Here is a 19,237-nt window from a genome sequence, read left to right as displayed (position 1 = left end):
ACCAAGACAGCAAGCAGAGATCTTAAACAGCAATGAACTGATACAAGAAGTATATATATCGTTACGGCGGCTGATTGATGCATTCAGTCTGCGCGAGTGGCTGTCTCGCTGCATCTTATGTCACTCGGCCCATCTGGGACCTGTAGTCCCCCCACGCTGCGTCCCATCCTCCATGTGCCCATAGTGCAGCACTTTCCGGGACTGTACAGGTTTATGTCCATTCCCCGTGTATATACTCTTGACGTACTTGATCTACGCCGCGATCCGTGGAGACCGCCCGGGCCGCGGGACCTCCGCTCACAATTTGCTGCCTTGTTCTTAGTTTTAATTATAAAGTATAAAGTGTTATTTCTTATCATAGAAAAAAAAAATGACTTTATTTTCCTAAGAAAGAAGCTGAATTATTCTGTAGTCGTTTGTACAGAACTGTTGTAGGATTTTGTGTTTTTCGGGGGTTTTTTTTTTGTTTTGTTTTATTGTAATATAATGTTATTAAAAAGACAGATGCCTAATATACGAGCCGGGCGCCTGGTGTGGTCATTTAATGTAGCTGCGAGTGCCGACAAGGTGCTGGAAATCTCAGGAACACACTGCGACGACACCCGACATGTAAACCATTCACTGGCAGCAAGCAGAGGTGTGGAAAATGGGAAAGAACCGAAAGAAAGTATGAGAAAGCTGCCGAATTCTGCATTAGAAGAAGTCGTGACAATATACTGCAACTTTCCAATCTTTCTATGTCCGAGATCTCTGCTTGCAAACAAAGAAGAGATATATATATATATATATATATATATATATATATATATAGATATATATATATATATAGATATATATATATATATATATATTTTTTTTTTTTTTTTTTTTTACTTCCATTCACAGATGGAAAATAACAGAGGAAAAAAGATTTGTAGGAGCCAAAGTCCGGTGTCCACATCAGTAGTCTGCGGCCACCGGACCAGGGCAATGCGTCCTCCCCAGCTGGCACGGGAATGCCGGCGACGTGGAAACCTCGTGGTGACCAATGCCTCCATGACAGCTCGCGAGATTTGGTCTTATAGGTGCCGTGACATCGCGGGGGGCCTGGTCATCATAAGTGGCGCTCGGGAAGCGCTGACGTCAGATCTTAAAGGGCTTTTCCAGTTTTAGGTGCAAAGTTTTTATTGCGAACTATGTACAAAAAAACACACCGGGTGCAAGTCTGAATCCCATCAGATCCGAAATATTAAAGGAATTTCTGATCATGAAAGTAACGTATTTACAGAAAGCCAATCTTAGTGGTGATCAGTCCTCTCTTTTTCACTTAGTAAAGAAGCTATTAAATGTCGGAGGTATTAACTCAGAGTAACTCCCAATAACACCCGGATGTGACGACATACAGCCCCCAATCAGAACTTATAACACGTCTGTGATGGTGCATTGTGCGGTAAGGTACTGATCCCGGCGGTCCAGGATCTCTGCGGTTACTTCCCTGCTCCTCCATGATGACTCCTTCATCTAGGACGACGCCGTCACCGTGATGGTGACATTGACCGGAGGCTCCTCTGAGGATGGAGACATCGGGGTCAGGGGCACCTCCGCCTTACTGGGAGCAGATGCTAAAAGGAGAAATAACAAAAAAAAAATGTAAAAGCAGCAAATTCTCCGCACAGTTTACACAATATATCAGTCCGGACGGTGATTCCAGAGACCCAGGTAATAAGGGAGACCCTTCCTATAAACTCTAAGACTGTATGAAAGGGGCAGAACTAACGGAGACCTGGTGGCCATTGGTTTTCCATGTTCATCTCCGTGTCCTGTCTCTTTGGCTAATAAAGAAATGGAGACCATGAACGGTAAAAAAGAAAAATTGATCCCATTTTGCCATTTCCCGGGTCTCTTACCTCCTGTCTGGACTCATGTAAAATTCCAGGAAAACCCCAGCAGTGACCTCCTCGGCCACCGACGTTCACCGTGCGTCCAGAGAAAGGGGCAGAGAATCGGGGCTGTTTTTTTTTTTTGCCTCCTGAAGCCTTAAACTTTTAAGAAAACCAAATGCTGAAATAATCGGGCTGATCAGACGGTCTATGAGCGGCTCGGTGCAATCGCCCACGCTATGGACGGGTGTAGGACCTGCCTGTCATTACTTGCAAAGATGGGTGAGAATACAGCATGCTGCAATTTTTGCACAAAATCGCTCGTGCGCACGGACTGATATTGGCCAGTTTGCAGTCCGTGTGCAGCCGTTGTGCACATTGACCATAAATAAGCTGAACTAGGCCTAACACCGGGAGACCCCCTTTAATATGCACCATCAGGGGCTTCACACAGTGAGATGACAGCCACTTACCCCCCGCAGGAGCTTCTGCCGCCGCATCTCCGGCACTGGCAGGACCTTCATCACCATCCGCAGCGGTTTCCGCATCTTCAGGGTTGCGGATATTTTCTCGGGACTCAGCCGGGGCGCTAAGGAGCAGAATAAGAGACCGAGACAGTCAGTAAGAGACAGACGGAAGCGAGCGACACCAGACAGGCCTTGCAGTCAGTGACACACATAGCTCAGCATAGGAGCTGTATACACAAAAATGAGCGGCTTTTTAATCATTTGCGACACTGCTATTTTTTTAAAAGCAATAAAATTAGTTGCAAATCCTTTCACAACTCATGCAAGTATTTTACTTACGGTCTGAAGAACAAGTCGTGCAATCCTGGAGATGGCGATGGAAGTAAGAGAAATAATACGAGAGTTAGAAAATATTGAGAGTTATTCCAGCCGGACGCAGCGATCGTCTCCGCTCCATTCACACGTTAACTGCTTTCTTGCGAATGGGAAAGTCGGGGGGACAGTGGTCGTCTCTGCTGGTAATCGGGGAGGGTCCGACCGATCATCACTGATCCAATATATTCATGATGGAGGCTTCTGGCTAAAATACCCCTGTAATTCAGTGTAAAGAATAAGGACTGTGCAGTCCCCTATGTATTACACAGCAGGGGGGGCAGAGCAAAAAAAAAAATAGGACCCTCCTGTTTGTATGAAGCCGCTTCTGATACTAATGAGCTGATGTCATCTACGTGGACGCCATGCATCGTGAGCAGGAAGGCCACGCCAAAATCCGGACTTAGGATCGTCGTCATCACTCACGTGGATTGTTCTCGCGGTTCCGGACAATGTACTGGAAAACTAGGAGACTGGCCACACTGGCCACCAACATACCAGCAAAGCCGGCCCCAATAGCCGCAGGGTACACGTTATTCGGAGGATCGGCTGGAAGGAAAACAAATGATACTAAGGTGTAATAATTACTTGGTTATAAAAGGGAATATTCCATTATTATTCTTTATGGAAAAATCTGATTAATAAGGGACATGACCCGGAGATGGCGACTGCGGACAGTCGGGGTATAGGCACACACCGCATGACCACTCAGTCGTTACAGCCGGGTCGTCGGGCGGTGAGACCCTAACACAGAGTTTGGTCAAGTTGATATTTCCCAGGCACCGAGTTAAGGAGAGTATGAAGGAGGGAAAGCAGCCTCATAAAAGAAAGAATTACTTACCACCAGAGTTCCCCGACGCCTCAGCCCCGCCACCTCCAAAAGCGATGATGTTCTGACCACCAATCGCTGGCCGATGAGGATGATTGGCTGCAGCGCCAAGTGGTCGGGACATAACCGCTTCCGATCCTGGCGGACAGCGCTGGATTCCTGTGGTAAGTAACTTTCTTTCTTTGATCAGGACGCCTCGCATCCTTTTCAGAAGTCACTGAAGACCCCCTTTAAGGGTCAATAAGAGAAGCAACTAAAAAAAAAAAAAAAAAAGGTCGGAAATTAAGTACACCCTATATATCGTGCATCCTCACTGACCACTGGGGAAAGTAGAAGGGTGAAATGTTTCTGCAAATCAACTAAACTGCTTAGAAAATCCTCAAGATTCCCCACAAGAACACGAGTATGGAAGGAATAAGGAGCAGACGGCACCACTTCACATCTGTATGCTGGAGGTCCGGGCCCCAGAAGGCAGTAAGGTCAACTGTCCGTCACACCCTCGGCACTGGTATCTTTGGTTAGAAGGGTACCAACACTTTCGCACCAGACCCATGAACATCAGATTGTACCTGGCGTTTTCACCTCAGAAGGAAATCCCGTAGTCTTATGGTTGACGGCCAGTATCCTAAAGGCGTATACGATTGAAGGGTCCAATCCTCCAAGTTTGTGCCCCCGGATTTCGGGCTCGATGTCATTGGCCACCGTGTCCCAGGTAGCGGCCTGGACGGAGCGCTTAGGGATAGGGACGGATCGGATGCTGGCTTGTCGCTGCACCATAAACCCGGTCAGGTCCCCGGTGCCTTGTGTCATCCACTCCAGATCCACCTCCGTCCGCTGCCGGCTGTAGAGAAGTTTACTGATGGTCACGTTGGGGGGCGTAGGATATTCTGTCAAGGAAAGGCAAAAAGGGTTAAAATAAACAGGGGCTTTTGGCTTGACCGGGGGGGTGGGTAAAGTCTCAAAAGACTTGGAAATTGAGTTTCTTCTCCCTGGTGGTCGGGGAAGCAGAAGATCAGGGGGATTATTAATATAAGGATGGCAGCTTGTACTCACTGTTCACACGCAGCCGCAGTAACAGAGACGTGTTGCCCACGGCGTTGGAGGCCAGGCACCGGTACAGTCCGCTGTCCGTGTCCCACCCCGTCTCCCGCACCGTCAGCACCGACAGCCCGCTCTCCCGGTAGATGCCGTACTTCTGGGAATCGGTGATTATCTCCTTGTTGGCGTTGTCGTACCAGGTGATTTCGGAGCTGGGGGTGGCGAGCGCCAGGTGACAGCTCAGCTGGGCGCTGTGTCCTTCTAATATGGAGGCGTCAAGATTCGGAGAGTCCAAGACGGGAGCCACTGCGAAAAGCGAAGGAGCGGGAGCGATCAGCAAATATTCTGCGGACTACAGTGGTGTGAAAAAGTATGTGCCCCCTTCCTGATCTCTTATTTTTTTTTGCATGTTTGTCACTTCAATGTTTCAGATCACAAAACAAATGTAAATATTAGAGAAAGATAACACAAAATGCAGTTTTTAAATGAAGGTCTTGATTATTAAGGGAAAAAGAAATCCAAACCTACAGGGCCCTGTGTGAAAAAGTTATTGCCCCCTTCCTCCCTTAAAATATAAGTTAACTGTGGTTTATCACATCTTTGGGAAGCTGAGTTCAATTTCCCTAGCCACACACAGGCCTGATTACTGCCACACCTATTCTCAATCAGGAAATCACTTAAATAGGACCTGCCTGACAAAGTGAAGTAGACCAAAGATCCTCAGATGCTAGACATCATGCTGTGATCCAAAGAAATTCAGGAACAAATGAGAAACAAAGTAATTGAGATCTAGCAGTCTGGAAAAGGTTATAAAGCTATTTCTAAAGCTTTGAGACTCCAGCGAACCACAGTGAGAGCCATTATCCACAAATGGTGAAAACATGGAACAGCGGTGAACTTTCCCAGGAGTCGCCGGACAACCAAAATTACCCCAAGAGCGCAGTGACGACTCATCCAAGAGGTCACAAAAGACCCCACAACAACATCCAAAGAACTGCAGGCCTCGCTTGCCTCAGTTAAGGTCCATGTTCATGACTCCACCATAAGAAAGAGACTGGGCAAACATAGCATGCATAGCCGAGTTCCAAGATGAAAACCACTGCTGAGCAAAAAGAACAAAGGCTCGTCTCAGTTTTGCCAGAAAACATCCTGATGATCGCCAAAACTTTTGGGAGAATACTCTGTGGACTGACGAGACAAAAGTTAAGCTTTTGGAAGGTGTATGTCCCATTACATCTGGCGTAGAAGTAACACCGCAATCAGAAAAGGAACATCATACCAACAGTAAAATATGGTGGTGGTAGTGTGATGGTCTGGGGCTGATTTGCTGCTTCAGGACCTGGAAGACTTGCTGTGGTAAATGGAACCATGAATTCTACGGTCTACCAAAAAGTCCTGAAGAATAAGAAATCAGGAAGGGGGCGAACACTTTTTCACACCACTGTATGTGATAATGGTGAAAGTATAACTGAGAAGACAAAAAGGAAGGACAATGCAAATGTCAGAGGCCGGCACGTCATCATCAGTGACTGGACCTCAGGCTATGGGGGCTCAGGGGTGACCGCCTGTCCTGAAAATTAAGCCAAATTATCCTCAAGCTGTGGAACATTTATAAACTTTGGGGCATTAGCATCTTTCTTTTCTTTTTGGGGTTTTTCCTTACCGAGCTGGATGCGGCAGTCTTGGGGCTCCGCCATCATGGGGTGCAGCGCGGTGCAAGTGAATAATCTGCCGTTGTACGTCCGGTCGGGTTTGAAGACGTAGATGTTGGAGGACTCCTTTATGTCTCCGATCTGATGGTTATTCCACTGCAGGGTGATCCGGGGCAGCCCGCCGCTCCACTCACACGTCAACATGATGAACTCATTCATCTTTGTGGCTACCGCAGAGCAATTGGGGCCACCGGGCGGCATCACTGATACAAAGGAGCAAAACGCAACGAATGAACAAACCGTACGCAGCGCTTCCACCATCACCTCCTCATTACAGCAGGGTAGATGTCAAAGATGCTGCAAAAACTAAAGCAGATTTTACCCAGAAGAATGAAAGATCAGAACAGGAGAAGAGAGCGGCTATCCCTGATCAGATACACGGCAAAGTCTCTTTATCTCACTTATATACAGCTGATAACACAGGATCCACCATTCTCAATAGGTGATATCACAGCTCACCTCCTCCTCCTCCTGCACAATGACTGATAACACCTCTATATACAGTAGATAACACAGGATCCACCATTCACAATAGGTGATATCACAGCTCACCTCCTCCTCCTCCTGTACAATGACTGATAACACCTCTATATAAAGGAGACACCCTCCGGCATGTGGGGCAGCTGGGCTGTGTTCACACTGGATGTTTCCTCACCTGCAGTGGAGCAGCGCGGTTGTTACTCACCCACGGTGGTGCTGCAGTTGATGTCTTTCTTCAGAGATGGGTGGGAGATGGTGCAGGTGAAGACGCTCCCGTTCCGCAGCTCTCCGCCATGTTTCACCAGGGTTGTGTTTGAGTTTGACACAATGACTTGGTTGAGCTCATTTGGTTGCACCCAGTGGACCTGCGCCAGGGGAAGACCCCCCGCCCAGGAGCACCACAGCGCCACGTCCTTGTAGTTACCGTGAGGCTGCGCTGTGCAGGTGGGAGACCCCTCTGGTAAATCTGCACGAGAAACAGTGAGAATGCACCAAAAACACATCAACGGGCACGACCCTCGCCATGTCCCCCCCCGGCCCGTCACTGTTGTCTCCTGTCACCGTCAGGTCCCTGCACTGGACACATCAGTGTGAACTAATATGATGTATATAAAGGACTGTGCAAAAGTTTTAGGCAGGTGAGGAAAAAATGCTGTAAACTAAGAAGCTTCCAGAAATAGAAGGGTTAATAGTTTATCAATTAACAAAACCCAAAGTGAACGAAGAAAAGAGAAATGTGAATCCCATCATTATCTGGGGAGAGCCCGTCGCCTCCATCATCAGCATTTGGGGAGAGCCTGTCGCCTCCATCATCAGCATCTGGGGAGAGCCCGTCGCCTCCATCATCAGCATCTGGAGACCGCCCATCGCCTCCATCATCAGCATCTGTGGACTGCACGTCGCCTCCATCATCAGCATGTGTGGACCGCCCGTCGCCTCCATCATCAGCATGTGTGGACCGCCCGTCGCCTCCATCATCAGCATCTGGGGACCGCCCGTCGCCTCCATCATCAGCATCTGGGGACCACCCGTCGCCTCCATCATCAGCATCTGGGGACCGCCCGTCGCCTCCATCATCAGTATCTGGTGACAGCCCGTCGCCTCCCTCATCAGCATCTGGTGACCGCCCGTCGCCTCCATCATCAGCATCTGATGACCGCCCGTCGCCTCCATCATCAGCATCTGATGACAGCCCGTCGCCTCCATCATCAGCATCTGGTGACCGCTCGTCGCCTCCATCAGTATTTGGTGACCGCCCGTCGCCTCCATCATCAGCATGTGTGGACCGCCCGTCGCCTCCATCATCGGCATCTGGGGACCGCCCGTCGCCTCCATCATCAGCATCTGGGGACCACCCGTCGCCTCCATCATCAGTATCTGGGGACCGCCCATCGCCTCCATCATCAGTATCTGGTGACAGCCCGTCGCCTCCATCATCATCATCTGGTGACCGCCCGTCGCCTCCATCATCAGCATCTGATGACCACCCGTCGCCTCCATCATCAGCATCTGATGACCGCCCGTCGCCTCCATCATCAGCATCTGATGACCGCCCGTCGCCTCCATCATGAGCATCTGGTGACCGCCCGTCGCCTCCATCATCAGTATCTGGTGACCCCTCATCACCTCCATCATCAGTATCTGGTGATAGCCCGTCGCCTCCATCATCAGTATCTGGTGACAGCCCGGCTCCTCTATCATCAGTATCTGGTGACCTACTGTCTCCTCCATCATGAGTATCTGGTGACCACCTGTTGCCTCCATCATCAGTATCTGGTGACCACCCATCACCTCCATCATCAGTATCTGGTGACCACCTGTCGCCTCCATCATCAGTATCTGGTGACCGCTCATCGACTCCATCATCAATATCTGGTGGCCGCCCGTTGCCTCCATCATCAGTATCTGGTGACTGCCCGTCGCTTCCATCCAGGTACTATGGGATTTTGTAGGATTACAGCATGGTGTAGGAGTGACCAATTACATTAACTGCAACTGAAACAACTGTATAGGAGGCTTAAAACTGGGTGAGGAACTGCCAAAGTCTGCTACAAAGGTGAGGTTGTGGAAGAGAGTTTCATTCCATAGCTCACACACCACGGGAAGACTGAGAACAGCAACAAGACACAAGGTAATTATAGTGCATCAGCAAGGTCTCTCCCAGGCAAAGATTTCACAGCAGACTGTAGTTTTATAATGTACTGTTCAAGCTTTTCTGTAGAGACAGCAAAAAATGTGCAACACTGATGACCAGAGACGCAGCGCTCGGCCAAGGAAACTTAGTGCAGCAGATGAAAGACACAACAAGCTTAGCTAACTAAAATCAGAAGATGTCCAGCAGTGCCATCAGCTCAGAACTCTTCTATTTCTGAAGCTTCTTTGCAGCACTTTTTTTTTTTCACACCTGCATAAAACTTTTGTATAGTTCTTTATATAATAATATCAGCAAGTATCAGAAGTACAAGTTCTGGAAGACAGAACAGGGAACCCCCGTTTTTGAAGTCAGGGGGGCATTCACCGTTCCCAAAGTGCAGTCACCCCCTCTGGGAAGTCAGACATAAACCCAATATAAGACGATTGCCTCCAGCATACAGAACGTTGGAAGTGGTGCTGAGCATCAAGAAGAAGAGAAACACAAGATGGTTACAAGTTATCACGGCGAACAAGAGACGGAGAAATATGGAGTGCGATACCCCGGGCGGTGTATTGGCCTCTGCACCAGATGGCGGCACTTCATAGACGCCGCAGACAGCAGATCCCGGGAACCTCACAACTTACACAACTTTTTTTTTATATACTTTGCACTTTAATCCCTCACAAATTGTAGGATCTCTGCTTGTATTCAGTGAATGATGGTCAAAGGGTCTAAAGCAAACAAAGGTGGTCCTGTCCTAGCTGCTGAGGCTGGAAACAATAGTAGCAAACGCTCAGCTGTGACGAGTATTGGGTTTATAGATCTTCTCATCATTGGCATGTAGGTAAGAATGTTCCTATTCTCTGACAGCAAGCAGACAGCGAGACTCCGAGGAGGAATTGTAAGGAGTGGACAAGACGGAGATGTAATAAGGGCGGCACTTACAGTAGACGGTGAGGATGATGGTGCTCTGGGTGCGGGTGTTCAGGTGGGCGTTCTGCGCCAGGCAGGTGTACAGGCCGGTCTGGGTGCGGGAGATCTTGGGGATGACGTACATCTGACCGGTGGACATCTGAGAGTTGTTATAAAACCATACGTAGTGGCATGGAGGGTTGGAAGAAGCCGAGCAGTTCAGCGTCACCTCCTCCAGCTCGTTGGCAGCAAAACCGCTCTCACTGATGGCGTATGGCTTAATGGTGATCTCCGGCTCATCTGGGCCGTCTAGAAGAAACAGCGGACGTGCCGTTACCAAGCTGCAAGATGTCTACTAAAAAAAAAAGTAAATTCACAGTATTTTCTCCAGGTTACATAAAAAGAGGAGTCACTGTATACATTACATTACTGATCCTGTATGATGCTCCAGAGCTGCACTCACTATTCTGCTGGTGCAGTCACTGTGTACATACATCACATTACTGATCCTGAGTTACCTCCTGTATTATACTTCAGAGCTGCACTCACTTTTCTGCTGGTGCTGTCACTGTGTACATACATTACATTACTGATCCTGAGTTACATCCTGTATTATTCTCCAGAGCTGCACTCACTATTCTGCTGCTGCAGTCACTGTGTACCTACATTACATTACTGATCCTGAGTTACATCATGTATTATACTCCAGAGCTGCACTCACTATTCTGCTGGTGCAGTCACTGTGTACATACATTACATTACTGATCCTGAGTTACATCATGTATTATACTCCAGAGCTGCACTCACTATTCTGCTGGTGCAGTCACTGTGTACATACATTACATTACTGATCCTGAGTTACCTCCTGTATTATACTCCAGAGCTGCACTCACTATTCTGCTGGTGCAGTCACTGTGTACATACATTACATTACTGATCCTGAGTTACCTCCTGTATTATACTCCAGAGCTGCACTCACTATTCTGCTGGTGCTGTCACTGTGTACATACATTACATTACTGATCCTGAGTTACATCCTGTATTATTCTCCAGAGCTGCACTCACTATTCTGCTGCTGCAGTCACTGTGTACCTACATTACATTACTGATCCTGAGTTACATCCTGTATTATACTCCAGAGCTGCACTCACTATTCTGCTGGTGCAGTCGCTGTGTACATACATTACATTACTGGTCCTGAGTTACATCCTGTATTATACTCCAGAGCTGCACTCACTATTCTGCTGGTGCAGTCACTGTGTACATACATTACATTACTGATCCTGAGTTACCTCCTGTATTATACTCCAGTGCTGCACTCACTATTCTGCTGGTACAGTCACTGTGTACATACATTACTGATCCTGAGTTACATCCTGTATTATACTCCAGAGCTGCACTCTCTATTCTGCTGGTGCAGTCACTGTGTACATACATTACATTACTGATCCTGAGTTACATCCTGTATTATACTCCAGAGCTGCATTCACTATTCTGCTGGTGCAGTCACTGTGTACATATATTACATTACTGATCCTGTACTGATCCTGAGTTACATCCTGTATTATACTCCAGAGCTGCACTCACTATTCTGCTGGTGCAGTCACTGTGTACATACATTACATTACTGATCCTGAGCTACATCTTGTATTATACTCCAGAGCTGCACTCACTATTCTGCTGGTGCAGTCACTGTGTACATACATTACATTACTGATCCTGAGTTACCTCCTGTATTATACTCCAGAGCTGCACTCACTATTCTGCTGGTGCAGTCACTGTGTACATACATTACATTACTGATCCTGAGTTACATCCTGTATTATACTCCAGAGCTGCACTCACTATTCTGCTGGTGAAGTCACTGTGTACATACATTACATTACTGATCCTGAGTTACCTCCTGTATTATACTCCAGAGCTGCACTCACTATTCTGCTGGTGCAGTCACTGTGTACATACATTACATTACTGATCCTGAGTTACATCTTGTATTATACTCCAGAGCTGCACTCACTATTCTGTTGGTGCAGTCACTGTGTACATACATTACATTACTGATCCTGAGTTACATCTTGTATTATACTCCAGAGCTGCACTCACTTTTCTGATGGTGCAGTCACTGTGTATATACATTACATTACTGATCCTACATTATACTCCGGAGCTGCACTCACTATTCTGCTGGAGCAGTCACTGTGTACATACATTACATTACTGATCCTGAGTTACATCTTGTATTATACTCCAGAGCTGCACTCACTATTCTGCTGGTGCAGTCACTGTGTACATACATTACATTACTGATCCTGAGTTACATCTTGTATTATACTCCAGAGCTGCATTCACTTTTCTGATGGTGCAGTCACTGTGTACATACATTACATTACTGATCCTCATTTACATCCTGTATTATACTCCAGAGCTGCAATCACTGTGTACATACACTACATTACTGATCCTGAGTTACATCCTGTATTATACCCCAGAGCTGCACTCACTATTCTGCTGGTGCAGTCACTGTGTACATATATTACATTACTGATCCTACATTATACTCCGGAGCTGCACTCACTATTCTGCTGGTGCAGTCACTGTGTACATATACTACAGTACTGATCCTACATTATACTCCGGAGCTGCACTCACTATTCTGCAGTGGTGTAGCTGGAGGACTCACATATGACGTCCAGGTAGAGTCTCCCGCTGGTCTCCTCGTTGACCATGTTGCTGGCGGTGCAGGTGTACCAACCGGTGTGGGCTCGTGTCGCCGGCTGCAGGGTGAGGGCGCTGCTGTTGCCTTCGTGCACACTGACCGTCCCGTCCAGGATCGTGTGTCGCTGCCAGATGAAGCTGATGGGTTCGGTTCCGGCCTCCACAGTACAGGATAACACCACTGCGGACCCCTCCACCGGCGTCTGCTCGTCGATGTGTAGACTCGGCTTTGTCACCGGCACTAAAGCAGAAAAATCCCAATGAGAGGAGGCGTGGAAAGAGCAGTGTGTGCGCACAGCTGATGGTTTGTTACACTGTAACAGTGAGTCTGACACACTGTAACAAAGTGCAGCTGTGAGAGCGGATAAACGCCTTACCTAGAACAGTCAGGTGAACGTAGACTGTGGGTGCGGAGATGAACGTCTCCTCCCTGAATGCTATACACGTGTAGCGGCCCGCGGCTTCCGGCTTCAGGTTCTGTATGAGCAGCGAGCTGCCGGCCAGCGTGACGACCCCCAGAGCTGACGCTTCCTCGTACACATTACCCTTGCGAGCGATGACGACGATGTCATCCGTCCCGATGATAATAAACGTCCAGATGAAGACGAAGGAGGCGTCAATGTCCCCGCACTTCAGCTGCACAGAGCGGCCCAGAACCCCGTCCACAGACAGCACCTTGTTCTCAAGAGTCAGAGCCTCACCTGGGGGCAAAGATGGAGGAAAGCATCAACTAGGACAAGAAACATTACAGGTGACGCTCTATCCTGCGAGGCGACGCTCCGTCCTGGGAGGCGACGCTCCGTCCTGCGAGGCGACGCTCCGTCCTGCGAGGCGACGCTCCATCCTGCGAGGCGACTCTCCGTCCTGCGAGGCGACGCTCCATCCTGCGAGGCGACACTCCATCCTACGAGGCGACGCTCCATCCTGTGAGGCGAGGCTCCATCCTGCGAGGCAACGCTCCATCGTGCGAGGCAACGCTCCATCCTGCGAAGCGACTCTCCATCCTGCGAGGCGACTCTCCGTCCAGGGAGGCGACGCTCCTTCCTTCAAGGCGACTCTCCATCCTGCGAGGCGACTCTCCATCCTGCGAGGCGACTCTCCATCCTGCGAGGCAACTCTCCGTCCTGCAAGGCAACTCTCCGTCCTGCGAGGCGACTCTCCTTCCTACGAGGCGAGGCTCCATCCAGCGAGGCAACTCTCCGTCCTGCGAGGCAACTCTCCGTCCTGGGAGGCGACGCTCCGTCCTGCGAGGTGCAGGTTCTCATGGCAGATTTTAGTCTGCAGCAATGCATAAAATCTGCCCTGAATCAGCAGATGAAAATATTGGTATTAATGCAGAGTAAAATCTGCAACAGAAAAGGTCACGAGGCTGAAGATTCAGACATTCACTCTTCATCTACGTGTTCTGCGTCTTTCATGCATAGAAGTCTATGGCGCGTTCTTATTTTCGTGGAGGGACTGATTTTTCAGAAGAAAAAAAAAAGACGTTTCCACTTTTGATCTGATTTGTGGTTTAAACTCACAAATCAATGGTCCCTGAAAAAATGGGACTGAGCCGAGCTGGCAGCCGCTTGTAACAAAAGCTGGGACCATTAGGCTCTGGTCACACGTTGTGTTTTTGCTGCGTTTTTATCAGAGTACATTTGTCTCTTGTGCATGCTGATAAAGTTTAGTGCATTAAAAAAAAAAAAAAAACATGATGCAACTTCCTCAGGTTTTGGCACCAAAAACGCAGCAAAACCTGATATCTGTGTTTTTTTGCAGCATTTTTGCACTTACTCATTACTTTCTATGGGTGAAAAATGCTGCAAAAACACTGAAAGAAGCGACATCCTGCAATTTGCAAAAACGCAGCAGTCAGGAAAAAAAGATGGTAAAATTTGCGTAAAAAAAACCCTGCAATGTGTGAACATAGGCTTATTCTTTTTTTTTTTTTTTTTTTGCTTACAAGAAAAATATCATGGTGAAAAATGGACCAAGAGCGGAGGATATTTGCTTTTTTTTTTTAAAGTACAAAATGCCCTGATGTCTGAATGAGATCTTAGCGTTCCCTCTGATGCCCATCTAGGATATATGTCACCTGCTGTTGCAGGGTCCCCCTCAGATGCCCCATCAGTACCCCCCCATGTCGCCTCCTGCAGGCTGGGACCAGATGTGTGAATGTTGGGGGAAATAAGTCAGATAAAGTAACTAAAGCTGCGACAGTAAATGGTAAATTCCATCTAATACCCCAGATTTCCTCCCCGTCAGTGATACCAGTCACAATATAGTGGAGGGTCCTGTACATAGACCCCCACCATATACCTGCAGTTGTCGCAGTGTACTCATCCACGGTCAGCAGCGTGTGGAGCACGCACAGTTATAGCAGTGTGCTCACCCACGGTCAGCAGCGTGTGGTCAGCAGCATGTGGAGCGTGCACAGAATCGCAGTGTACTCACCCACGGTCAGCAGCGTATGGAGTGCGCACAGAATCGCAGTGTACTCACCCACGGTCAACAGCGTGTGGAGTGCGCACAGAATCGCAGTGTACTAACCCACGGTCAGCAGTGTGTGGAGTGCGCACAGAATCGCAGTGTACTCACCCACGGTCAGCAGCATGTGGAGCGTGCACAGAATCGCAGTGTACTCACCCACGGTCAGCAGCATGTGGAGCGTGCACAGAATCGCAGTGTACTCACCCACGGTCAGCAGCGTGTGGAGTGCGCACAGAATCGCAGTGTACTCACCCACGGTCAGCAGCGTATGGAGTGCGCACAGAATCGCAGTGTACTCACCCACGGTCAACAGCGTGTGGAGTGCGCACAGAATCGCAGTGTACTAACCCACGGTCAGCAGTGTGTGGAGTGCGCACAGAATCGCAGTGTACTCACCCACGGTCAGCAGCATGTGGAGCGTGCACAGAATCGCAGTGTACTCACCCACGGTCAGCAGCATGTGGAGCGTGCACAGAATCGCAGTGTACTCACCCACGGTCAGCAGCGTGTGGAGTGCGCACAGAATCGCAGTGTACTCACCCACGGTCAGCAGCGTGTGGAGTGCGCACAGAATCGCAGTGTACTCACCCAAGGTCAGCAGCGTGTGGAGCGTGCAGAGAATCGCAGTGTACTCACCCACGGTCAGCAGCGTGTGGAGTGCGCACAGAATCGCAGTGTACTCACCCACGGTCAGCAGCATGTGTAGCGTACACAGAATCGCAGTGTACTCACCCACGGTCAGCAGCCTGTGGAGCGTGCACAGAATCGCAGTGTACTCACCCACGGTCAGCAGCATGTGGAGCGCGCACAGTTATCGCAGACTACTCACCCACGGTCAGCAGCGTGTGGAGTGCGCACAGAATCGCCAGGAGTTTCTGAAGTGTGCAATCCCTGCTCACACCATAATCCATGTCCCCATGTCGCTCCTGGATGAGACCTACGAGAAGTTGTCAGATGTCTGGACAGATTATCCTCTGCCAAGCTGCGTCCGCTGCAATCACTACTGGAGGAACGCGCTCACAATTTCCATACTGCACGGACTATCGCGTTTCAGGCAGTGAATTATTCAGTCCGGTCCTCTAATCGTGTTTCCTGTTACACACCGTGGTCCTATCACCATGTATAATGCAGGAGCCGGAGCAGCGCTCCCTGGAACATGAGCCCTCCAGCCTCGGGGCTTCTCTGGAGCCGGGATATTAATCTTTAAGGTTATTAAGGTAAGTGGATAAAGCAGAAAAGAAAGGTAAAAGAAGAGCACGAACCATAGTGCTGGGTGTCCGTGCAAGTGCTCTGGCCGGCCGCTGCCGAAAAGCTGGGTGCCGGCCAACATGGTGGCCACAAGAGATCCTAGAGAGGTGAACACACAGAAAAGCTGGGTGCCGGCCAACATGGTGGCCACAAGAGATCCTACAGAGGTGAACACAGAAAAGCTGGGAGCCAGCCAACATGGCGTCCACAAGAGATCCTACAGAGGTGAACACAGAAAAGCTGGGTGCCGGCCAACATGGCGTCCACAAGAGATCCTACAGAGGTGAACACAGAAAAGCTGGGTGCCGGCCAACATGGCATCCACAAGAGATCCTAGAGAGGTGAACACACAGAAAAGCTGGGTGCCGGGCAACATGGCGTCCAAAAGAGATCCTACAGAGGTGAACACAGAAAAGCTGGGTGCCGGCCAACATGGCGTCCACAAGAGATCCTAGAGAGCTAAACACAGAAAAGCTGGGTGCCGGCCAACATGGCATCCACAAGAGATCCTAGAGAGCTGAACACAGAAAAGCTGGGTGCCAGCCAACATGGCGGCCACAAGAGATCCTAGAGAGGTGAACACAGAAAAGCTGGGTGCCAGCCAACATGGCGTCCACAAGAGATCCTAGAGAGCTGAACACAGAAAAGCTGGATGCCGGCCAACATGGCGTCCACAAGAGATCCTACAGAGGTGAACACAGAAAAGCTGAGAGCCAGCCAACATGGCGTCCACAAGAGATCCTAGAGAGGTGAACACACAGAAAAGCTGGGTGCCAGCCAACATGGCGACCACAAGAGATCCTACAGAGGTGAACACAGAAAAGCTGGGTGCCGGCCAACATGGCGTCCACAAGAGATCCTAGAGAGCTAAACACAGAAAAGCTGGGTGCCGGCCAACATGGCATCCACAAGAGATCCTAGAGAGCTGAACACAGAAAAGCTGGGTGCCAGCCAACATGGCGGCCACAAGAGATCCTAAAGAGGTGAACACACAGAAAAGCTGGGTGCCGGCCAACATGGTGGCCACAAGAGATCCTACAGAGGTGAACACAGAAAAGCTGGGAGCCAGCCAACATGGCGTCCACAAGAGATCCTACAGAGGTGAACACAGAAAAGCTGGGTGCCGGCCAACATGGCGTCCACAAGAGATCCTACAGAGGTGAACACAGAAAAGCTGGGTGCCGGCCAACATGGCATCCACAAGAGATCCTAGAGAGGTGAACACACAGAAAAGCTGGGTGCCGGGCAACATGGCGTCCAAAAGAGATCCTACAGAAGTGAACACAGAAAAGCTGGGTGCCGGCCAACATGGCGTCCACAAGAGATCCTAGAGAGCTAAACACAGAAAAGCTGGGTGCCGGCCAACATGGCATCCACAAGAGATCCTAGAGAGCTGAACACAGAAAAGCTGGGTGCCAGCCAACATGGCGGCCACAAGAGATCCTAGAGAGGTGAACACAGAAAAGCTGGGTGCCAGCCAACATGGCGTCCACAAGAGATCCTAGAGAGCTGAACACAGAAAAGCTGGATGCCGGCCAACATGGCGTCCACAAGAGATCCTACAGAGGTGAACACAGAAAAGCTGAGAGCCAGCCAACATGGCGTCCACAAGAGATCCTAGAGAGGTGAACACACAGAAAAGCTGGGTGCCGGCCAACATGGCGATCACAAGAGATCCTACAGAGGTGAACACAGAAAAGCTGGGTGCCGGCCAACATGGCGTCCACAAGAGATCCTAGAGAGCTAAACACAGAAAAGCTGGGTGCCGGCCAACATGGCATCCACAAGAGATCCTAGAGAGCTGAACACAGAAAAGCTGGGTGCCAGCCAACATGGCGGCCACAAGAGATCCTAGAGAGGTGAACACAGAAAAGCTGGGTGCCGGCCAACATGGCGTCCACAAGAGATCCTAGAGAGCTGAACACAGAAAAGCTGGATGCCGGCCAACATGGCGGCCACAAGAGATCCTAGAGAGCTAAACACAGAAAAGCTGGGTGCCGGCCAACATGGCATCCACAAGAGATCCTAGAGAGCTGAACACAGAAAAGCTGGGTGCCAGCCAACATGGCGGCCACAAGAGATCCTAGAGAGGTGAACACAGAAAAGCTGGATGCCGACCAACATGGTGTCCACAAGAGATCCTAGAGAGCTGAACACAGAAAAGCTGGATGCCGGCCAACATGGCGGCCACAAGGGATCCTAGAGAGCTGAACACAGAAAAGCTGGGTGCCGGCCAACATGGCGGCCACAAAAGATCCTAGAGAGGTGAACACACAGAAAAGCTGGGTGCCGGCCAACATGGCGTCCACAAGAGATCCTAGAGAGGTGAACGCAGAAAAGCTGGGTGCCAGCCAACATGGCGTCCACAAGAGATCCTACAGAGGTGAACACAGAAAAGCTGGGTGCCGGCCAACATGGCGTCCACAAGAGATCCTAAAGAGCTGAACACAGAAAAGCTGGGTGCCGGCCACGAGAGATCCTAGAGAAGTGAACACAGAAAAGCTGGGTGCCGGGCAACATGGCGGCCACGAGAGATCCTAAAGAGCTGAACACAGAAAAGCAGGGTGCCGGCCAACATGGCATCCACAAGAGATCCTAGAGAGCTGAACACAGAAAAGCTGGGTGCCGGCCAACATGGCGTCCACAAGAGATCCTAGAGAGCTGAACACAGAAAAGCTGGGTGCCGGCCAACATGGTGTCCACAAGAGATCCTAAAGAGCTGAACACAGAAAAGCTGGGTGCCGGCCAACATGGCAGCAACGAGAGATCCTAAAGAGCTGAACACAGAAAAGCTGGGTGCCGGCCAACATGGCGGTCACGAGAGATCCTAGAGAGGTGACCACAGAAAAGCTGGGTGCCAGCCAACATGGCGTCCACAAGAGATCCTACAGAGGTGAACACAGAAAAGCTGGGTGTCGGCCAACATGGCGTCCACAAGAGATCCTAGAGAGCTGAACACAGAAAAGCTGGGTGCCGGCCAACATGGCGTCCACAAG

General features: G+C 49.7%; 1 protein-coding gene across 1 annotated transcript; it reads right to left on the bottom strand.

Annotated features, from left to right (window-relative positions):
- Nucleotides 1-1,171: 1,171 nt before the first annotated feature.
- Nucleotides 1,172-13,244, bottom strand: VSIG10L2 (V-set and immunoglobulin domain containing 10 like 2; the record flags this gene model as incomplete). The annotated part of the gene is made up of 11 exons (XM_073655454.1): nt 1,172-1,601; nt 2,333-2,448; nt 2,666-2,690; nt 3,125-3,247; nt 4,097-4,414; nt 4,581-4,871; nt 6,229-6,480; nt 6,963-7,223; nt 9,837-10,112; nt 12,484-12,759; nt 12,896-13,244. Coding segments are annotated over 11 exons (2,388 nt in total), but the record flags the coding sequence as incomplete, so codon positions are not given.
- Nucleotides 13,245-19,237: the final 5,993 nt, after the last annotated feature.

Source organism: Phyllobates terribilis, unplaced genomic scaffold (assembly GCF_046119375.1).
Source record: "Phyllobates terribilis strain yellow unplaced genomic scaffold, ASM4611937v1 Scaffold_12__6_contigs__length_324123572, whole genome shotgun sequence".
NCBI classification, from domain to species: domain Eukaryota; kingdom Metazoa; phylum Chordata; class Amphibia; order Anura; family Dendrobatidae; genus Phyllobates; species Phyllobates terribilis.
The sequence above is the reverse complement of the archived record's forward strand: the minus strand, read 5'-3'. Positions and strand labels throughout refer to the sequence as shown.